The 19,039-nt window shown below is 37.6% G+C and overlaps 1 protein-coding gene across 5 annotated transcripts in view; it reads left to right on the forward strand.

Moving 5' to 3' along the window:
- cxxc5a (CXXC finger protein 5a) overlaps positions 1 to 18,422 on the forward strand; it is a 22,890-nt gene extending 4,468 nt beyond the window's left edge. For 3 of the 5 annotated variants that reach the window (XM_026195909.1, XM_026195908.1, XM_026195910.1), the window contains exons 2-3: positions 5,530 to 6,564; positions 17,048 to 18,422. In XM_026195909.1, coding sequence (XP_026051694.1) covers positions 5,752 to 6,564; positions 17,048 to 17,092 — 858 coding nt within the window. In that variant the 5' untranslated portion in view covers positions 5,530 to 5,751 and the 3' untranslated portion in view covers positions 17,093 to 18,422. Of the gene's footprint in view, positions 1 to 1,351; positions 1,407 to 5,529; positions 6,565 to 17,047 lie in introns of all 5 variants that reach the window. The other 2 variants (XM_026195911.1, XM_026195912.1) reach the window with 2 other exon arrangements.
- Positions 18,423 to 19,039: the final 617 nt, after the last annotated feature.

Raw genomic sequence — 19,039 nt, forward strand, 5'->3', positions numbered from 1 at the left:
TGCCTAAGACAGTTTGTTCTCAGTCTGATTATTCTTTCAGTTGCTTTATTTATTGACTCATCTGACTTCATGCCTTTTTCTCCAATATTTCGCAGCTTTGACATTCCACATTAGCTATAAATGGGTCATTATGTTTCCTCAACTGAGCTGCTGATTACATGGTTAAGGGTCTGATTACACAAGCTCTATTTGAATGAATACAAAGCATTACAATCATTCATAACCATGCTTTTGAATGGGCCTAGGTTAATTGCATTGGGGTCTGGCTTGCCATCTTTACAGCTGTGAGTGAGGCATTGTGCTGCCGCAAAGGAGAGAATGCAGTGTGTGGCCTGATGTACGGCATACACCTCTTAAAACGCGGCGCACAATCAGGTGCATTAAAAGTTCTCAACCCCTCAGCTGAGCCTCAACCTCACCACATCTGCGTCAGCTATTGCTGGACCCTGAGTCATCTACCCCATTTGTTAAGTCATTTTTAACATGAAAGTCAAACCCCAAGAAAAAGAGCAACATTTTCATGACTTCATCAGCCACATTAGACACTCAATAGAACTATCTTGTATATTGTGTAATTTAATTGGCTTCCATTTAGGACCACAAACAATAAGACAAACACATGCTACCCAATACTCAGAAGAGTGGTCAATCAATATGGGGTTTTCAATAACGTCACATAAATGACGCAATGCAATAAAGGGACAAGCAATAAAAATGATCTCTTCTGTGTTAATCCATTCATATTTGGCCTAATCAGAGACATTTGACAGGGCATTTTGTTGATCACACAACAGCTGTTCTGTCTTAATATTAAAAAAGATTATATTTTACAGCTGAATTTTTAGCGTCATAATTCCAGTCTTCAGTGTCACATGATCCTTTAGAAATCATTATAATATTCTGATTTGCTGCTCAAAAAAAGTTTATTCACACACACACACACACACACACACCCCATTTCCAAGGTTTTTATTTCAGATAAATGCCAATTTTTGGATCTTTCTATTCATCTAAGAATCCTGAAAACAATTTTGCTAAACTGTTTTAAATATTGATGATAATAATAATAATAAGAAAATGTTTCTTGAACAGAATAAATCTCTGAAGGATCATGTGACACTGAAGACTGGAGTAATGATGTTGAAAATGTAGCCTTGATCACAGGAATGAATGACATTTTAAAATATATTCAAATAGAAATCAGTTACTTTAAATTTATTAAAGAAATTAATTTCACAATATTACTGCCTTTTCTGTTTTGTGGATAAAAATTTGTGAGCCGAAGATAATTATTTAAAAAGCATTAAAAATCTTCCTGTTCATTTATTGCATGTACTTTGCTTTCTTGCAGAATTTGTAAAATGTAAAGCAGTTTTAAATGTGAAGTTTGAATCTGGAATATTAAGGTGAGCATTCACTCAGATTGATCTTGAGGTCATATCTTTCCAATGTATTACTTGTTGGCTTTGAAAATCAATATCACCTAAAATTTCCATTTCGTGCATGACTGTTTCTATGTCTGTGGCTTCGTACTGCTTTGAAATGTCATTTGTTGTTCCAAAAATGTATCTTCATAATTGTACATTAAACATGAAATATGTTCTGAGATTGTGTCACATCATGCAACCACTTGGAGTTCAGTGTGGACAGACAAATTGCTGGTACTAGTCATTATAATAGCATAGCTAGTAAATTTTGATGGATTTATGCACATGCAAAATACATGGCAATTATATGTGGTAGAAATAAAGTACTGTCAAGGAGGAATGAATGAAATGAGAGTGCTGCAATAACAATAATTTGACTTAATTTGAAAAATCTGTGACTTAATTAGACAAAAATGTTGGAAGAGCGTGAAGTGCATGTGGTTGACAGGATGTGGGAATCACACATCTGTAGATGGATAGGTTGATAAAATCAGAGGGTTAGAGGAAACATCATTTGACTTGAGTCCTCAGTGAAGTCTGTGACACAGGTGTAGAGAAGCTGGAAGATAGTTTAACTTAAAGGTGGACCTGATGTTGAAGAGGTTACTATGATTGACAGGAACCGATGTGGAGGCAGCGACAGACAAATTCACTTATTTCAGCTTTTACGAGACCTCTGCGAACACAGGTCATATGTTACAGGAAGAGATGGAAACAACAAACTACAGAGAGCTGACAATGCTTAGTAACCATCACACACTTTGTTTGCATTTTATTTGCTTTGAGATCAATTGTAGCATTTTACCGCAGATAGCATCCGGTTCAATGGGAAGCTGTGTGACTGAATTCACTCCTAACGGAAAAAACTTCTCAAAACAGGAGGAAGCAAATCGATTCATTTATGTGCAGAGGGCTTATTTGCTAAGTCATTTTGTGGGCCCATTTCCATCCCCCTAATGGTTACTTTGGGAGCAGTAATTAAGCAAGTAGTGCTAACATTGAGCCACCTGTCCCTTGGCTTTTTCTTACCCCATCTGACTGGCTGCTCTGCCTCTTTCGTACACATTTTGTGTTTAGACTTGAAATAAACATTACGCAAAAGTTTGGGGTTGGTAGGATGTTTCAAGTCTTTGGAAAAAATATCATATGCTCACCAAGGATGCATATGTTTAATAAGAAAATACAGTAAAACCAGTAACATTTGTTTCTAATTTAATACAATTTAAAATGTAATTTGTTTCTGTAATGGCAAAGCTGAATTTTCCAGCATCATCACTGCAGTCTTTAGCGTCCTTTGGAGATCATTCTAATGTGCTGATTCGCTGCTCAAGAAACATTTCTTGTTATTATCAATATTGAAAACAGCTGTGCTGCTTAATATTTTTTGTGAAAAACATTATTACTGGATTCTTTGATAAATAAAAAGGTGAAAAGAACAGCATGTGTAAATTGAAATATTTTGGACCTTTATAAATGTCTTCACTGTCAATTTAATCAATTTAAAGCATCATTTGCTGATTAAAAGTATTGGTTTCTTTAAAAAAAGAATGGAAGCATTCACTGGTCTTGGATTACAGCATATCATAACCTGAATTTCAGAAACAAAACAATAACACGGATAAGAGTGTACATCATGGGGATGGACTGCGACACGCTGCTAGGATAACGTTTGGTGTGTGGTGGTGTGTGGCCAACTGTTGGCTTGGTGCAGCAACCATAAGAGTGGAACGGATTTGAGATGTGCCATATAGCCATTCCAAGCCAGGATAAAAGAGAAACCACGGGCTGTCCATGGCAAGCTAGCATGGTCCGTTAGAGACATGTTTTTCTCCTTAGCTTTGGATGGGAAGTGAGTCATTGCTGCTAATACTGAATGAAAACGCTGCTATGTAATTTCAGCGCTTTTGGGACGTGAAGGTTGGGTGCTTCCACAGTCCCAGCAAGAGATGTGTGCGGCAGGGAAGGTTTGGCAGGCGTGAGGTAAAGCAGCCTGGTGCAGTGTGGTCCCTGGTTTGGGAAGGAGAAAGAGAGAAAGAGGCTGGCTGTGGTCCGCTGGTGCCACAGACCCCTGAGCTGGGGAGAATGCGGGGGCTGCGCTCCTGCCTTTGAAGCTTTACCTCCCACTAATTCTGGCCTTCCAATTTCCACACACTGCGTAGATCCCCTCCACCACCCCCTATCCTCTCCTCTCTCCCTCCCTGTCCCTTTGTTTCCCTTATAAGGACTGGCCCGGCCATTTCCTCAGCTTTTCTCAGTGGGGTTGTGTGTGTGGGTGTTTGTGGATGTCTCTGTTGTGGACTGGGGGCAGCCAATAAAAAACAAGAGTTGAGTTTTTGGCGTTTGGATTCTGTCATGAGAAAAAATTCTGTGTCCGGTCGTTCAGCGGCGTTCTGTCGTGTCTCATATTTCACTGCATGATTGACAGCGGGTCTCTTCGGATTATGTTACGAAACAGGCGCCTTTTCAAGTTTGCTAATGTGATTTTAAAAGTACATTTCTCCAAGATTTTAAACATTCTAACAGATAAAGTGTTAATAAATTACACAGTGACATCTTAAACTACGGTTAATACATTTGAATTATTCTGGGATGAAACACTCTAGGATATAATTAGGCCCCCGGGGAGGTAACAGGGTTGACCAGGGTTTTCTTTTTTCCTTTTTTTATTTTTATTTTATTTTTTGGACATTACAAGCCTTGCACTCAAGATCGTGAAAGTACATATGTGATTCTTAGAATTCAATTTTGATAATTCTACAGACATTCACTTATCAGTTATCAACTATTTACTATTGAAAACATGGTAGCATGGATGACATTTTAAAATTGGGGACTATTCTCAAAAGTATAATGATAAAATGATATGGTGTCCTTGGAAAGTTAACTTCTTGAATATATGATTTCTTATAAGAAAGTTTTTTTGGATTTATGAAGTCATTAGTTAAGGCACAAAACATGATGGTAACAGGGTTGACATATAACGTGGGTTCTAAAACTAAAATACTGTATACAGAGAGCAAATTAAAACAAAACAGCTTTTATATTCACTTATTTTGTTTATCAAAATGTGGATATTTGCTAAAACAGCAAGAAGTGGGAAGAAAAACCACACAAGAAATGTTCTGTTTAGAGACATATCTATATTAGCACATAGTAAAAGATGGCATATGCTTTCATTGCTGAAGTCATTTAACAATAGATAGCTACTGATACTCAAATCACACCTGTTTTGTAGAATGACCTCTTTACATCTTTATAACAGTCACAGCAGCTATATGTTATTATAGATTATCAAGGGTATCATGGTAACATTCAGATTCAAAATAAAGTGGCATTGAAATATGTAGCAAAAGTATATATATGGGAGATAATGCCCTGCACCCTTCAGACTTGATGTGCTCTGCTCTTCAAAGTGAGTAGTACATTGTTTCAAAGAGAATTCTTCCTGTACTCTCACTGTTACTGCAGTGAATAAATGAATGAAATAACAGACAGGTAATTGGGTTTATGCTTGCACAGGTGACATCACACTTTTAAGAGGGATTTACTTCATTGAGAAGTTGACTGAAGTGGCATGAGACTTTGATTTATTCACACTAATATTTTTAATTGGTTATTGTTAATCAGTTAATTGGTTCCTATCTTACTGTACAGTAAGTTTTACTGTCTGCTTTACCTTGAGTGAAGCAACTCTGTCTCATCTTTTACAGAAACTGTAAGTCATGCTTTTCTGAAAAATAAACCTATTTGGTGTGGTAAATTTATAATTGTGAAATAATGTTTTCATGGTTTACTTTTTTTATTATTCGAGGTGCTTTTTGTCACAGCATCTAGCTGTGGTACTGATCACGTCCCTCTCATTTTTGCTTTACTCCGTCTACATACAGTAGTGTTTGAAGATAAATGTACATATTGATTTCCCAGGCACAGTAGGGGCATCGGTACAGCACTCAATAAAATGTTGGAGCCATGCGAAAGAAAGGTCCAAATCTCTGCTTATTGTTCTCAGTCACAGCTTTTTTGTTGTCAAGGTCTCTTTTAAGAATCAGAATGCTTTCAACATCTTTCTGTCTCTCTCTCTCTTTCTGTCTTTGTGTCTTAGTGTACAGGTTGCTGGCGGAAAGATGTGGATGAGGGCTGAAGTCTAGAGTCAAGGGCATCGGGGTCTGCCTGCCATTGGCTGGCCGTTTTGCCCGTTAAGGGGAGGCTCCACCCTCACCTGGGCACTGAGCGGATTGCGAGCGCTGCCTGGCTCCTCCCTCGCCAGCCCCGTCCCCTCCCCAACCCCGCCCCCCCTCCCACGCTCACACCCCGGTGCTGGACCATGTCTGGCGGACAGCCGGAGGGCAGCCGGACACCCAAGGCCCAGGACCAGGACACGGACCAGGACAAGCGCAGTTGTGGGGAAGACAGCCCCGTTATCGAACGCCGCAACCGGAGCGGCATCATCAGCGAGCCCCTCAGCAAGAGCCTTAAAAGGTCTCGAACCCTCTCACAGTACACCGCCGCGTGCCCCCAGACCGCCAACGGACTGAAACACAACGGCCAAGCCAAGAGCCACGCGGCCAAGCCCCAGCCCGCCCAGCAGCAGCCGCAGCAGCCTTCCGCCTCGGCCTTGGTGCCGAGCAAGCTGGACCGAACCCTGGAGCAGATGCTGGAGGGACAGAATGGCCTGTTACACTTTGCCCAGGCAGCTGCGCTGCTCAAGCGGGCGGGCATGGAGCACATGCTGCTGCCAGGGGGAATGGGAGTGGGTGGGAGCGAGGTGGGGACGGTCGACCTGGAAGGAGCGTCGGTGGCCGACACGGTGGGAGGTCACACAGACTTCCCGTATGGTGTGGGCAGCGGTGGCTTCCCCTTCAACCCGGGGCTGTTCATCATGACGCCTGCCGGAGTCTTCCTCGCCGACAGTGCACTGCACATGGCTGGCTTGACGGAGTACCCAGTGCAAAGTGAGCTGGCCTCCGCCATTAGCTCCGGGAAGAAGAAAAGGAAACGCTGTGGGATGTGCCCACCTTGCCGGCGCAGGATTAACTGCGAGCAGTGCAGCAGTTGCCGGAACCGCAAGACAGGCCACCAGATCTGCAAGTTCCGCAAGTGCGAGGAGCTCAAGAAGAAACCGTCTGCTGCACTGGAGGTAAACGATAATGAGACTCTGTGAACTTACTTAGTTGCATTTGTTCGCTAATGTTACAGAGATATTTTTTTTGTTGCCAGAAAGCATAATTACCTTCCTTGCTTCTGATTTGGGTGAACTTTGTACACGGTGGCGGTGTCTGCTGAGGGTTAGGCTGGGAGATGAGGCTTTGGGGTGACAGGTGGCACTGACAGTAGCAGGGGGAGGGAGATACGGCCAGACATGCACCATGGGGTTTGTTCTAATCTGCCCCCCACTGCGGCATCACGTCACTCTTCCCACATCCTACCTCCCTGACACTACTAGGACACTCCTCAGAGACATGACGCCCTCTGGTATGGCCGCTTTTATAGGTCCCTTCATTCATTAGTTCAGTTTTGAGATAGACTGGTGGTTTGAAAGATGCTGCTTTTGTTAAGAGCAAGAATCGTATCGATGTGGTATGTTTAAGGATGTAGCGTGGGCATGATGTGAACGTATATGTGAATGTGTTTTTATGTACGACGTAATCCATCTGGCCGCAGGGCTGTCATCTGGAGCACCAGGTGTCAGTGACGAACAGCCCACCCCTCCTCTCTCTCTTCAGTGGGGGCTGATGGTCCTATAGACTTCTTGCTGAGGTCAACCCGAGATGTTCGAATTGTACAAATTCCCAAATTTGAATAGTGTATATTTATTTTTAAATCATCATGAAATCAGAATTAATGCCATTTGCTTAATTCACATTCCTGGCTTATTGTAAACGATCAGTGCATGCTATTTCATAGAAATAAAATGTATTACTTAATAATTTACTACAAGGTTCAGTTTGTCAGCATTATTTAATGCATTTGGTAATGAACTACGACAGTTCTACAGCATTTAGTAATCTAGTTTAATGTTGATTCAAGAATATATGATTTTGTTTTTTGTGATTTAATGTTTGTGTACGTTAAAGATGCATCAGTATATGTAGAAATGTATATTAGCCTAGATTAATAAATGCTGTAGAAGTATTAAGATTGTTAGTGCATATCCAGTTGCATAATTTTTCATGTTAATTTACTGAACCTCATTGCTAATATTGTCCGGTTTGTCTTTATACTCTTAATTATCTCTTTTACATAGTCTAGTGGATAATGTTAACCAACTACCAAATACACTACCATTCAGAAGTTTGGGGTCTGTGACATTTTTAATATTTAAAAAATAAAATAAAAGCTTTTTATGCACAAATGTAAGGCTGCAGTTATTTGATCAAAACTACATAAAAATCACAATATTGCAAAAATGATGGCAAAGCTGAATTTTCATCATGCATGACTCCAGTTTTCCTTGTCACATAGTCCTTTAAACATCATTCTAATTATGCTGATTTGCTGCTTAAGAAACATTTATTATTATTCATTTTTAAGTTGTGCTACATAATATTTTTGTATTGTATTGTACATGATTTAACATAATAATAATAATAATAATTTTATGAACGAATAGAAAATTCAGAAGAATAGCATTTATTTGAAATAAAAATATTTTGTGAGATTAAAATAATAAATAAATGTCTTTACGGTCACTTTTACATCTAGGAAAAAAATAACTTACCTTAAATTACCCCAAACTTTTAAATGGTAGTGTATCACAGTTTCATTACATCTACATTCTAAAATATATTCTAAACAGAAAACAGTCCTTTTAAATTGTAACAATATTTCACAATATTACTGTTGTTACTGCATTTTGATTCAATAAATACAGGCTTGGTGAGCACAAGAGACTTCTTTCAAAAACATGAAGATAGGTAGTGTAATTAATAAAAGCTTCCCACAAACAAAACAAACCTGGTGCAAATAAAAAGGTCAAATATTGTACATCCTGAAATATATCAGTAGTTTCAATTTAATTAGAGTTTGACACGAATTGATCTGTTGTGACTCTTGCTTGTCTATCAGATCGTAGACAGTGTATGCTTGTACTGTCTGGCTGGAAGAAAAAAATACAGTTACAACCTGTTCAGTTGTGTCTCCAGCTATTATATATAGTTTTTTTTCTTTTCACACTCCTCATGTTTAGTCTTTTTTGTGCTTAATGTATTAGGTTCTTTATAGTTAAAAAAGATGACAAATGATTAACTTAGTTTGAAGGTACTCATGTTTCATTTCAACATCTGCTATATTCACAGAGATTTTAGATTTGTCCATTTGATGTCTTCCACATAAATAAAACCTTTACATCAATTTATTCTTATTTTTTTGGTTGTTGTTTTGTTTGCTGATTACAGACTCATTGAAACACCATCCGTAAGAATAATAATGGCAGGGTGATGCTGTGTCACTAACGTTTCAGTCATTAAAAATGGTCGAATAATTCCATGCCATGTCTGCTCCCCCAGCTGTCCAGTCAGTGTGGAGTCAAACAAGGTCACGTCTGATGGCGTCTCGGGGAGCCCATGTGATTAAAGTGTGTCTAAAACATAAAGCGCTGTCGGTTTATGGTTTCTTAAATAGATGTTAATTCCAGTGCCTATTATGATGGGAATACTTCTGCACTAAGCGTCTGAGATGTGCTACACCTGCTGTTTTATTGCTACTAGATGGAGTTGAAACAGTGCAGTGGAAACCAAACCGAGCACAACACATCAATTGATATTTCTTTTTCAAATTTGTGAATACAAGTTAAATGGATAGATTTTGCATATTGTTGGCTACAGATTAATGCCACGTTAAAGTCTTAACGAAACCTAAGGTTTTGTAGAAGAGGTCATCATACTGTATATAATACATATTGTAATACAGGAACATTGATTGATATTTATCTTTTGAGAAGTACATTTTGCTGTTTTGATCTCTTATCATCTCATCAACATTAATTACAAAACAGAATCAATCTATTACAGTGGGAGTCCTAACTAACTTAACTAGCAAGACTAACTTGGTCAACCAGCTTCTTTCAGACTGACCAATTTCACCAGTACAGTTTTGTCAATTAGACCACTTAACACTTCATCACCATTAATTAAAACATGAAATCATATCCATCGGCATGGACGTTTTAACCAAGTTAACCAGCAAGACTAACTAGGTCAACCAGCATCATGCAGCCCTACCAGTTTCACTAGTAATGTTTTGCTTATTAGACTGCTTAACATCTCATCAGCATTAATTAGAACATGAAATACTATCCATAATCAAGGGATTCATAACTAGCTTACTCAACAACATTATTTTGATCCACCAGCTTCATGCAGACTAATTAGTTTGACCGGTTACATTTTTGCTGTTTAGACCTGATTTCATCTCATCGACATTAATTGCAAAATGGATTCAACCTATTACCATGGGAGTCTTAACTAACTTGACCAACAAGGCTAACTTTGCCAAACAGCTTCTTGCAGACTAACCAGTTTTGAAAATAAAGTTTTGTCATGTAGACCTCTTAGCATCTCATCGCCAATAATGAGAACATGAAATCATATCCATCAGCATGGAATTTTTAACCAACTTAACCAGCAAGACTAACTTGGTCAGCCAGCATCATGCAGGTCTACCAGTTGGTCTACCAGTTTCACTAGTAATGTTTTGCTATTTAGACCGCATAACATCTCATCACTATTAATTAAAGCCTGTGATCCTAATTATAAGTATTGAACTCTTAACTAGCTTAACTAACAATACTATTTTTGTCCACCAGCTTCATGCAGACTGATTAGTTTGACCAGTAATGTTTTGCTGTTTAGACTACTTATCTCATCATCACCCTTAATTACAACATAGATCCTATCTGTCAGCATGGGATTCTTAACCAACTTAACTAGCATGACTAACCTGGTCAGCCAGCTTCATGTAGGCCGACAAATTTTTACCAGTGACAAACTTACACTGCTCAACATCTTATCGCCAATAATTAGAACATGGATTTCTATCTATGAGTATGGGATTCTTAACTAAATTAACAAGCATGTCTAACCTGGTCAACCAGTCACATGCATGCTGACTGCTCAACATCTCATCCCAGTTAAATAAAAAATGGGATACTATTGTATCTATGAGATTGAAATTCTTAACTTAACTTGCAAGTTTAACCTGACCAACCAGCTTCATGAAAGCTGTTTTACCATTAAAGTGTTGCTGTTTAGACTGTTTATCACCTCATCACCAATAATACAAATCTTATCTATCAGCATAGGAGTCTTAACTAGCTTAATCAGCAAGACAAACTTGGTCATAAAGCTCCTAAGTCGAATGACGACTAGTATCACCAGTTTTTTTCAATATTTTTTATTTAGACTGCTTTGTATCTTATCACCATTAACTACAACATGTAGTTCTATATATAAGCATGTGATTTCTGACTAGTTTGCCCTGCAAGACCAACTTGGTCAGCCAGCTTCTTGCAGTCTAACCTATCCTAGCACATTTTGCAGGGCTAACTGAAGCCTGAACTTGCACTGAACTTAAATTAAAGTGTGTGTTTGACAGGTGTATTGTATTGGCGTTTATGGTAAAGCAACAGGGTGTGTATGTGTGTGTTTAAGAGAGAGGGTACAGGCAGGGAGTGATCTTGCAGTACTGGGTGTTTTGCAGCTTTCACGGTGCATTGCTGGCATCTCAGAGAGAGCCATAAAAACAGAGGGGAGAGTGAGGGGGGAGGTAGCGTGCAGACGGTCAAGGCCTTTGCCACCTCACACCTCACTGACTGGAGATGTGGGGAATTATTTTAGGAAGCCTGCGTCTGAATGGAAATAAAGTAAGCACGGGAGAATTAGGAGCGATGCTCACATTCACACCAAGATCTCAGAAGCATGCTTGCATGTGGCCGCGTGACTGACTGTTCGTTTGATTTAGTTGTGTTAATGTGCGTAAATCAGTTTGCATGTTAGCATTTGTTAGCATACGTATCTGTGAGGAAATTGCAAGGAACTGTTTGTTTACATTTCACTCTTACATTAAAGGGTTAGTTCACCCAAAAAGGATCTCTCATGTTGGTCCAAATCTGTAAGACCTCTGTTCATCTCAGAACACAAATTAAGATATTTTTGATGGAATCTCTGTTTTCCGCATGTCGCAGCTGACATAGAACAGCATGCACTATATACATTTAGTGGATACTCTCCAAGATGGCACCAGGGTGACAAGGAGGAGATTAATTGTTAAATAAAGTATTTTTTTTTATTTTCTTTTGTGCACAAAAGTATTCTTGTAGCTTCCTAAAATTACGGTTGAACCCCTGATGTCACATGGATTATTTGACCCATGTCCTTGCTATGTTTCTGGACCTTGATCGTTTAAGGACACTTGCAGTCCATGTCTAATATTAATTTGTGTTCCGAAGATAAACGGGGGTCTTACAGGTTTGGAACAATATGAGAGTGATAATTTTCATTTTTGAGTGAACTATCCCTTTAAATATGTAGTATATATATATATATATATATATATATATATATATATATTCTGAGTGTTTACATATCAATTTATATGTAAACTTTTTTTGCGCATTTGAATGTCAGCTTCTAGCACTAAATGAGTGTGTGTTTTCATATTTAAAAAAAAAAAAATAGCTTAAGCCACACTAAGCTGGTTTACTGGTCTTGTCTAGTCAAGCTGGTTTGTTTTGCTCATTTCAAGAGAGTTTTGCTCGTCAGCTGTTTAGACTGGAAGAACAGCTGAGCAGCCAGCTAAATCAGCTAAGCCTCTCGCTAGACCAGCTTAAACCAACGACTACTTTATTTTGTCATTTTGTATTCTTATTATTAATTTTAATTGATTGATTCTAAAGTCACAAAAGGTTTTCTGGTGTAATTTAATTTAGTATGTAGCATACAAGTGTTAAAATGTTTAGAAGTGTAACCTAAAGTAGTCAAGGTGATTCAATATAAAATAGATTGATTCATGATGATTCATATAAAATAGTCTAATATTGATGACTTGAATAAATCAACTTAATTGAATTCAGCACAGTTTTTGATAGTGTAAATATAGAAATATATCTTGTATATATCATGTTATATCTATACCATGTTTTGTGAAAAAAAAAAAATGCTAAATATTTTCTGTTAGGGTTTTTTTAATAACTTTAGCGGTATATAAAACCAATAGAAGTCTATGCAATGTCCCCATTTAGATACGTAAGTAAATGTGTGTATGTGTGTGTGTGTGTGTGTCTCATGACAGTCGCATTAGAGGGTGAAGGGTTGATTTGAGATGATGGTGGTATCAGTGCTCTGAAAGGGGGTGACGGTCTCTTCTTGGTATGCGCACACAGAGAGAAGCTGTCACCCTGCACCTCTATCTGACACCCTGACACACACACACACACACACACACACACATTCACACTCTCACTCACTCACAAAGCGAAGGTACACATGACCGCAGGGCTGCATACAGCACACACCTTAACTCATGGAAAGCAATTAACAGATTAACATAGACACTTTCTGAAACAGGGTTCAAAAGGGTCAAAAATGTACTGTATATATATATTTTTATTATTATTTTTTTTTTTTTCATGATGTTGGAAAGTCTCATGCTCACACTGGCTGCATTTATTTGATCAGAAATACAGTAAAAACTGTGATACTCTGAAATAATATGATGATTTAAACAACTGTTTTCTATTTTAATATATTATAATTATTTTTTATGGTAGCAATGAATAGCATGAATTACTCCAGCTGAACTTTCAGAAATAAATCTAAAAGGCTCAGTTATTATTGTCTTAACTGTTGCTGCTGATCAATTTAATGTGTCCTCTGAATAAAAGTACTTACCCAAAACTGAATGATAATGTATCATGGTTTTCTCAAAATATGAAGAAGAAAAAACTGCTTTAAACTAATAATAAGAATTGTTTGACAATGAAGACTGGAGTAATGGTTGCTGAAAATTCAGCTTTGCAAACAGAAAAAAAAAAAAAAAAAAAAAAAAAAATATATATATATATATATATATATATATATTAAACTAGAACATTTTAATAATATTTCACAATATTACTGTTTTACTGTATTTTTGATCAAACAAATGCAGTCTCGTTGAGCACAAGAGATCACAATGGCCCAATAAATCACAATTACTTAATTTAACCTTCAATCCACAATTTTTAGCTCAGGCTTATTGAACGGAAACAGTGAAACTGTGCTCTTGTCCCTTCAGGTCAGTAATACAGCTTCAGTGTATCACTGACCTGTGGAAACTGAACCCTCAGCAGATTGGAGCGGTAACTTATTCATAGGAAAATCAATAAAACCAGATTAAGATGGTGGATCTTTTGGTTGACACCTTGCAGGAATGATGACCTTGGAAACACATGCTACTGAGTAGTCACCCCCTTGTCAGAGTCCAGTGTTTGTATAGATTTAGGGTTAAAGGTCGTGGGTCAGGCGTTATAGTGGTTGCCTGTGGGCAAGGCTTCTGAAAGAGGCTTGGGCGTTAGGGTCACTTCTAGTGGGTTGTGACAAGCCAAAGGTCACCACCAGTGAATTTTCAGGCGTTTGTGTGCAAGACACACCCATAGCATTTTATCTTTACATGCAGTCAGCAGTATGCATGTTGCATTGTTTTCAGATGAGTATTTACTCAAATTTTCATTAAAGTCTCTATATTAGGTATATGCATGAAATGCAGCACAAAACAGAATATTGAGATGGTCTTAATAGTAAGGATTTATGAGCAATTATCATACTTTTAATGAGCAATTATAATACTTTTAATTGCTCTGCCAATATTTTAACGGCAACATATCTTTAGCAAAATATTAATGTCAGAAAAAACATATTGCTGGAAAATGATGGCAATTTATTTTAAAAAAATATGCTATTTATAATTTAAAATAATCATAATTTTCATCAATTTTTTAAAAAGTAAAAAAAAGAATTCTGAAGCTGTTTGATGTTAGCATATTACTAAGCAAACAATATGATACTTAAATAACCATAAATATATTTCACACATGAATACTAAGCAAAATAGTACTTTTTAAATTATTTTACCAATATATTTGGGTATTGAATCTCAATGCATTCTGTGATTATCTTCTCCATAAAGGAAAATTGCAATGTTGCATTCAGTTTTGATGTCTGAAACTGTATCTTCTGTTTTAGCCACAAGAGTCTGACAGAAAATAAGATTCATATACTCTCCAAAGTAAAAAAAGAAAATTGGCTGACAATGAAAATATGTTTCATCCAATAAATACTTAAAATACACCTGCAACCTTGATTTACAACATGATATTAGGAAGTGCTAAACCATTAAAGTGTTCAGAATTAACGCATGCCCAGCTGGTGTCATGGGACCACTCTAGTTTAGTCTGTTAAGTCTGGCCCATATATTTCTCTGTGTGTTTAAAACATGTCTGTCTTAGTTTGTCTCGTTCAGGAACGCTTGAATGATAGTGAGTGTGTGGGCTGGTGCACTGTGATCATGTGACCTGGGATGTGTTTTTTCTGCTCATTGCTTGGGTCAGTGTTGGCGAACATTTAAGGTTCTCTGCCGCAGTAGTGTTGCACTGTTGGGGGAAAGGCACTTTATCTTTTCAGCAATGACTGAGCTTTAGCCCCCTTCAACCTCAACGTTGCCTCACAAGGCTTCTTGCTTTTCCTCAGCTGGCCCGGACTCAGCGCCCACCTGAGTCCCGCCGCAGATGCCAAACCGACAAGACGTGCAGCACTGAAAGAATACAGAGAGAGAGAGATATAAAGAGGCCGTAGCGAGAGCAGTGTGGTGGGTTTTCGACGTGACTGCGTGGTGACTAAATAATGAATGTGGCGTATCGGGTTTCACGTGGAGCCAGGGCCATGGCCCATGGCTGGAGAGGAGGAGGGGGGCAGGAAAGACAGAACAGGGAAGGAAAGAGGGAGAAGGAGGAATTAGATGAATCACACGGCCGCAGAGGAGAGCGAAAGGATGCAAAACAACCAAAGTCTCTATTTTGTCTGTATTTTAGCCTGGAAATAGTTTCTAAATGGTGTCTGCTTATAGTAGAATGACATTTAGAATTTAATCACATAATTTTCTTCATTTGAAGGTGCGTTGCTTGTCAAATGTTTGTCCTCTGGCATATTTTCTATTGAAACAGGATATTTAAGCATGAGATATCTAAGACCTTATCCCCTTTTTAAGAATTAGCCAATAAGCTTTAGCTACGTCGCATCTGTCCCTGCATCCAAATATATGCATACTATCATACCATATAGTAGGTGAAAAACACTGTGTGAAATTTGCAGGATGTTGGTTTTATAGTACTCATAAAACAGTATGCGAAAAGTACTCAGTGACCTACAACTTACATCTGAATATGCATACTTTAATACTATATTGTAAGGGAAAAGAGTATGTGGAATTAGTAGTATGTCAAACTTGGCAGTATTCGTAAAATAGTAAGTGAAACATATAGCTGGCGGGAAAAAAAATATGTGAAATTAGTAGTATGCAAACTTTGGAGTATTTTTAAAACTTAAGCAAAAAAGTACTCCATGACCTACAACTTGTGTTCGAATAAGCATATTTCATCCTTTATAGTAGATGAAAAATAATCTGTTAAAAAATTAGCATTCTGGATTTCGTAGCATTTATAAAACAGTAAGTAAAAAGTTCTCAATGACTTTCAACTTTCATCCAAATATGCATATTTTAATACTATTTAGTAAGCGAAAAACAGTCAAATTTGCAGTATGTCATTTCGTAGCATTTGTAAAACAGTAAGCTAAAAGTACTCAGTGACCTACAACTTACATTTGAATATGCATATTAATACTTCATTAGTGTCAAAGTCATCATCAGATTGGTTGAATTATGCAGGATTTCTGGGAGATGTGTGTGTCACGTTCTTTGACGTTCCGCCTGGAAACAAAGATACTGTGGCACCAAACCCCCTCACAAAAGAAGAAAGCCGTTAACTGTGAAGACGAGCGCTTATCAGGATCAACTAAACAATGGAGTTTCAAAAATATGTTAAATATTTAAAGTTCGTGACATATAATCTAATAATGTTCAAGAGTTTTACACACCAGTCTATTATTATAGCGACATTCCCACACCCCAAAATGTCCAGCTGAATGAAATGAACTGTGATTGGTCGTTTGACATGTTTGACTTTGACTTTTGTAGTCCAACAGTACAGACTATGTTTATTTTAATGGGAGCAAAGTTTGTTCCTCATCAAATGAAGTACCTGTTTAGGTAGTGAGCACTTTCGGACACACCTTGTGAGACCTGGCTAAATACTACTCAGTTGCAGGTGGTATTCGGAGGAGGGGAATTCACGTTCTAGAGAGCATGTGATTGGACAAAAATCTGTGTAGTACAGGATGAGTCATTAGTATTTTTGCTGTGAAAGAGGAAGACTTCAAAGCTAACAGACATGACTAAAAGCCACAAAATGCTAATTTGGATCTAACAAATTTAGGTCTATATGTGTTTTTTTTTTTTTTATCCAACCCACACTCTACTAAATGCACCCCATTTCTTTCCCCTCCCCCCATTTCTCTTTTTCTTTCTCTAAGAAGGTGATGCTGCCGACGGGTGCAGCGTTCCGGTGGTTCCAGTAGGACTGTGACCTCTGACCTCCACCCAAAACTCTGCCATCAAGTGCAATGCCAACTCTCGCTTGGATCATCTCGGGCACCAACACTGGCTGACATACACAAACTACATGAAAAAAAAAAAAAGAAAGAAACACAAGACAACTATGAAAAAAAAACTTCATCACAAGATACAGAACAATAAAACAACAATACAAAAAGAATCAAACGAGTAATGGATGCACCTACTTATTCCTTGAACCAAAAATTTAAACATAAATAAAAATATCTATGGCAACTTTCATTCCCTTTTATATGTTTCCATTTTGGTACCTTTTTGTCCCTTTTCCAGCAGATTTTTTCTGTGTCTTAGACATGGAACTGTTCATTGACAAACAGAAATGGCGGACTCAGTGTGGACAATCAACAAAATTTCTGTGTTTGGTGTTAATGTTGTTCACGTGTGGAAAGATACAGTACTTGTGTAGAGAATGTAAATTTTACGGCTATATTTTAAAATTAGTGGCTAATGGCAAGCACTATTGTAATTTAGGACCATTGTTCTTACTTATATACTGTATTTTATGATTGTTTCTTTTTTTTAAGTTTGATTTAAATTTAGAGTTTTAAAAACCGATCAATGTTTGTCTTTCAATGGAGAGTAAATATTCCAAAAACTACAAATCCAGTTTTCTGAATGAACAAATATGCATCATAAAAAACCCTACTCTGACGACGACTTAATTGGACAATAAAATTGTCATTGTTTCTGTAGGGTTGTTACTACTGGAAGCTCCAAACTTTAAATATTTCAGTTTGTTTTACTGTACTGACAGCCTTTTGTTATATCAAGTCAGATTACATCATATCATGTCGCGTAGTATCACGTCGAATCACGTTCCACGTGATGTTACATTTTATTACGGCTCGTCACATTATTGTTCTCTGTGTACAGGTCTGAATTTTTATGGAGCCCTCCACAGCGCTTGCTCGGCTCTATTGAACGCACTGAAAAAGTTTGAACTTTTTTTTTGTTTTGTTTTGTTTTGTTTTCATTACATTGCCGGTAGCTACATCTTTTAAAAAAAGCAGCAATGTTTGTATTGGATTAGAACCATGGGCTGGTTTTGTGAATAAAAACAAATGCATGTATTTGTGTCGAAAATTTACAGCTCTGACGTCTGTCTATTTGCATGTTTTTTAAGAAACAGCAACAAACGTACAAAAACAAATTATAACAATATGGAAATGTTCGCAGAATCCTCTAGGTTGTTCCCTTTTCCATTCAAGCAGTAAAATAAAAAGCAATGGGACAAAATATGTCATTTTGAGATGCGATAAAGATGTTTTATCAAGAGTCTTTGATTTCTTCATCTTCTTCTACTTAATATCTGACACATTTATAGCAATGACAGTGAAGAAGAGTGTGCTTCTGGCTTCTGGTCTGTGGCCCACTGATCTTACTATCTTTGCATTCCTTCGTACGGTACAGTCTGACATTTAAAGGTAAAAAAACACAATTAAAAGACAATGAATTATTGATACTCAGCCAACGTCTCTGACCAGCAGTCTGTGAAAGCTAATCAGTGGTAAGGTAAATGGGAAGGTAAGGGTGTTTTGGCAGCTCAAACACCTTTTGAGCTTTTTGCTCTGAAGATCACCATGCAAAAGAGAACATGGGGTGGCTGCATCATTCACATGGATTGTGTGTTTGGATTTTTGTGTGTATAAGGATGGACTTGCTACCTACAGAATTATTATCTATGTTCATAGACCTTAATCAGGTAAGACACCATTTTGAATATAACGTGTCTATGAGGGACAGACGTGCAGTTTCACTGTATTAAGGTCCTGTATAAAGATTGTGTCAATCATCAACTATCAATTATCAACAAATTTCAAAAAACTTTTGTAAACTACATGTTTTTTCTTTTTTTTAGGAAGACGTTTCCATTGCTAAACAATTGGTATGAA

The sequence above is a fragment of the Carassius auratus genome, chromosome 21 (assembly GCF_003368295.1).
Source record: "Carassius auratus strain Wakin chromosome 21, ASM336829v1, whole genome shotgun sequence".
NCBI classification, from domain to species: Eukaryota; Metazoa; Chordata; class Actinopteri; order Cypriniformes; family Cyprinidae; genus Carassius; species Carassius auratus.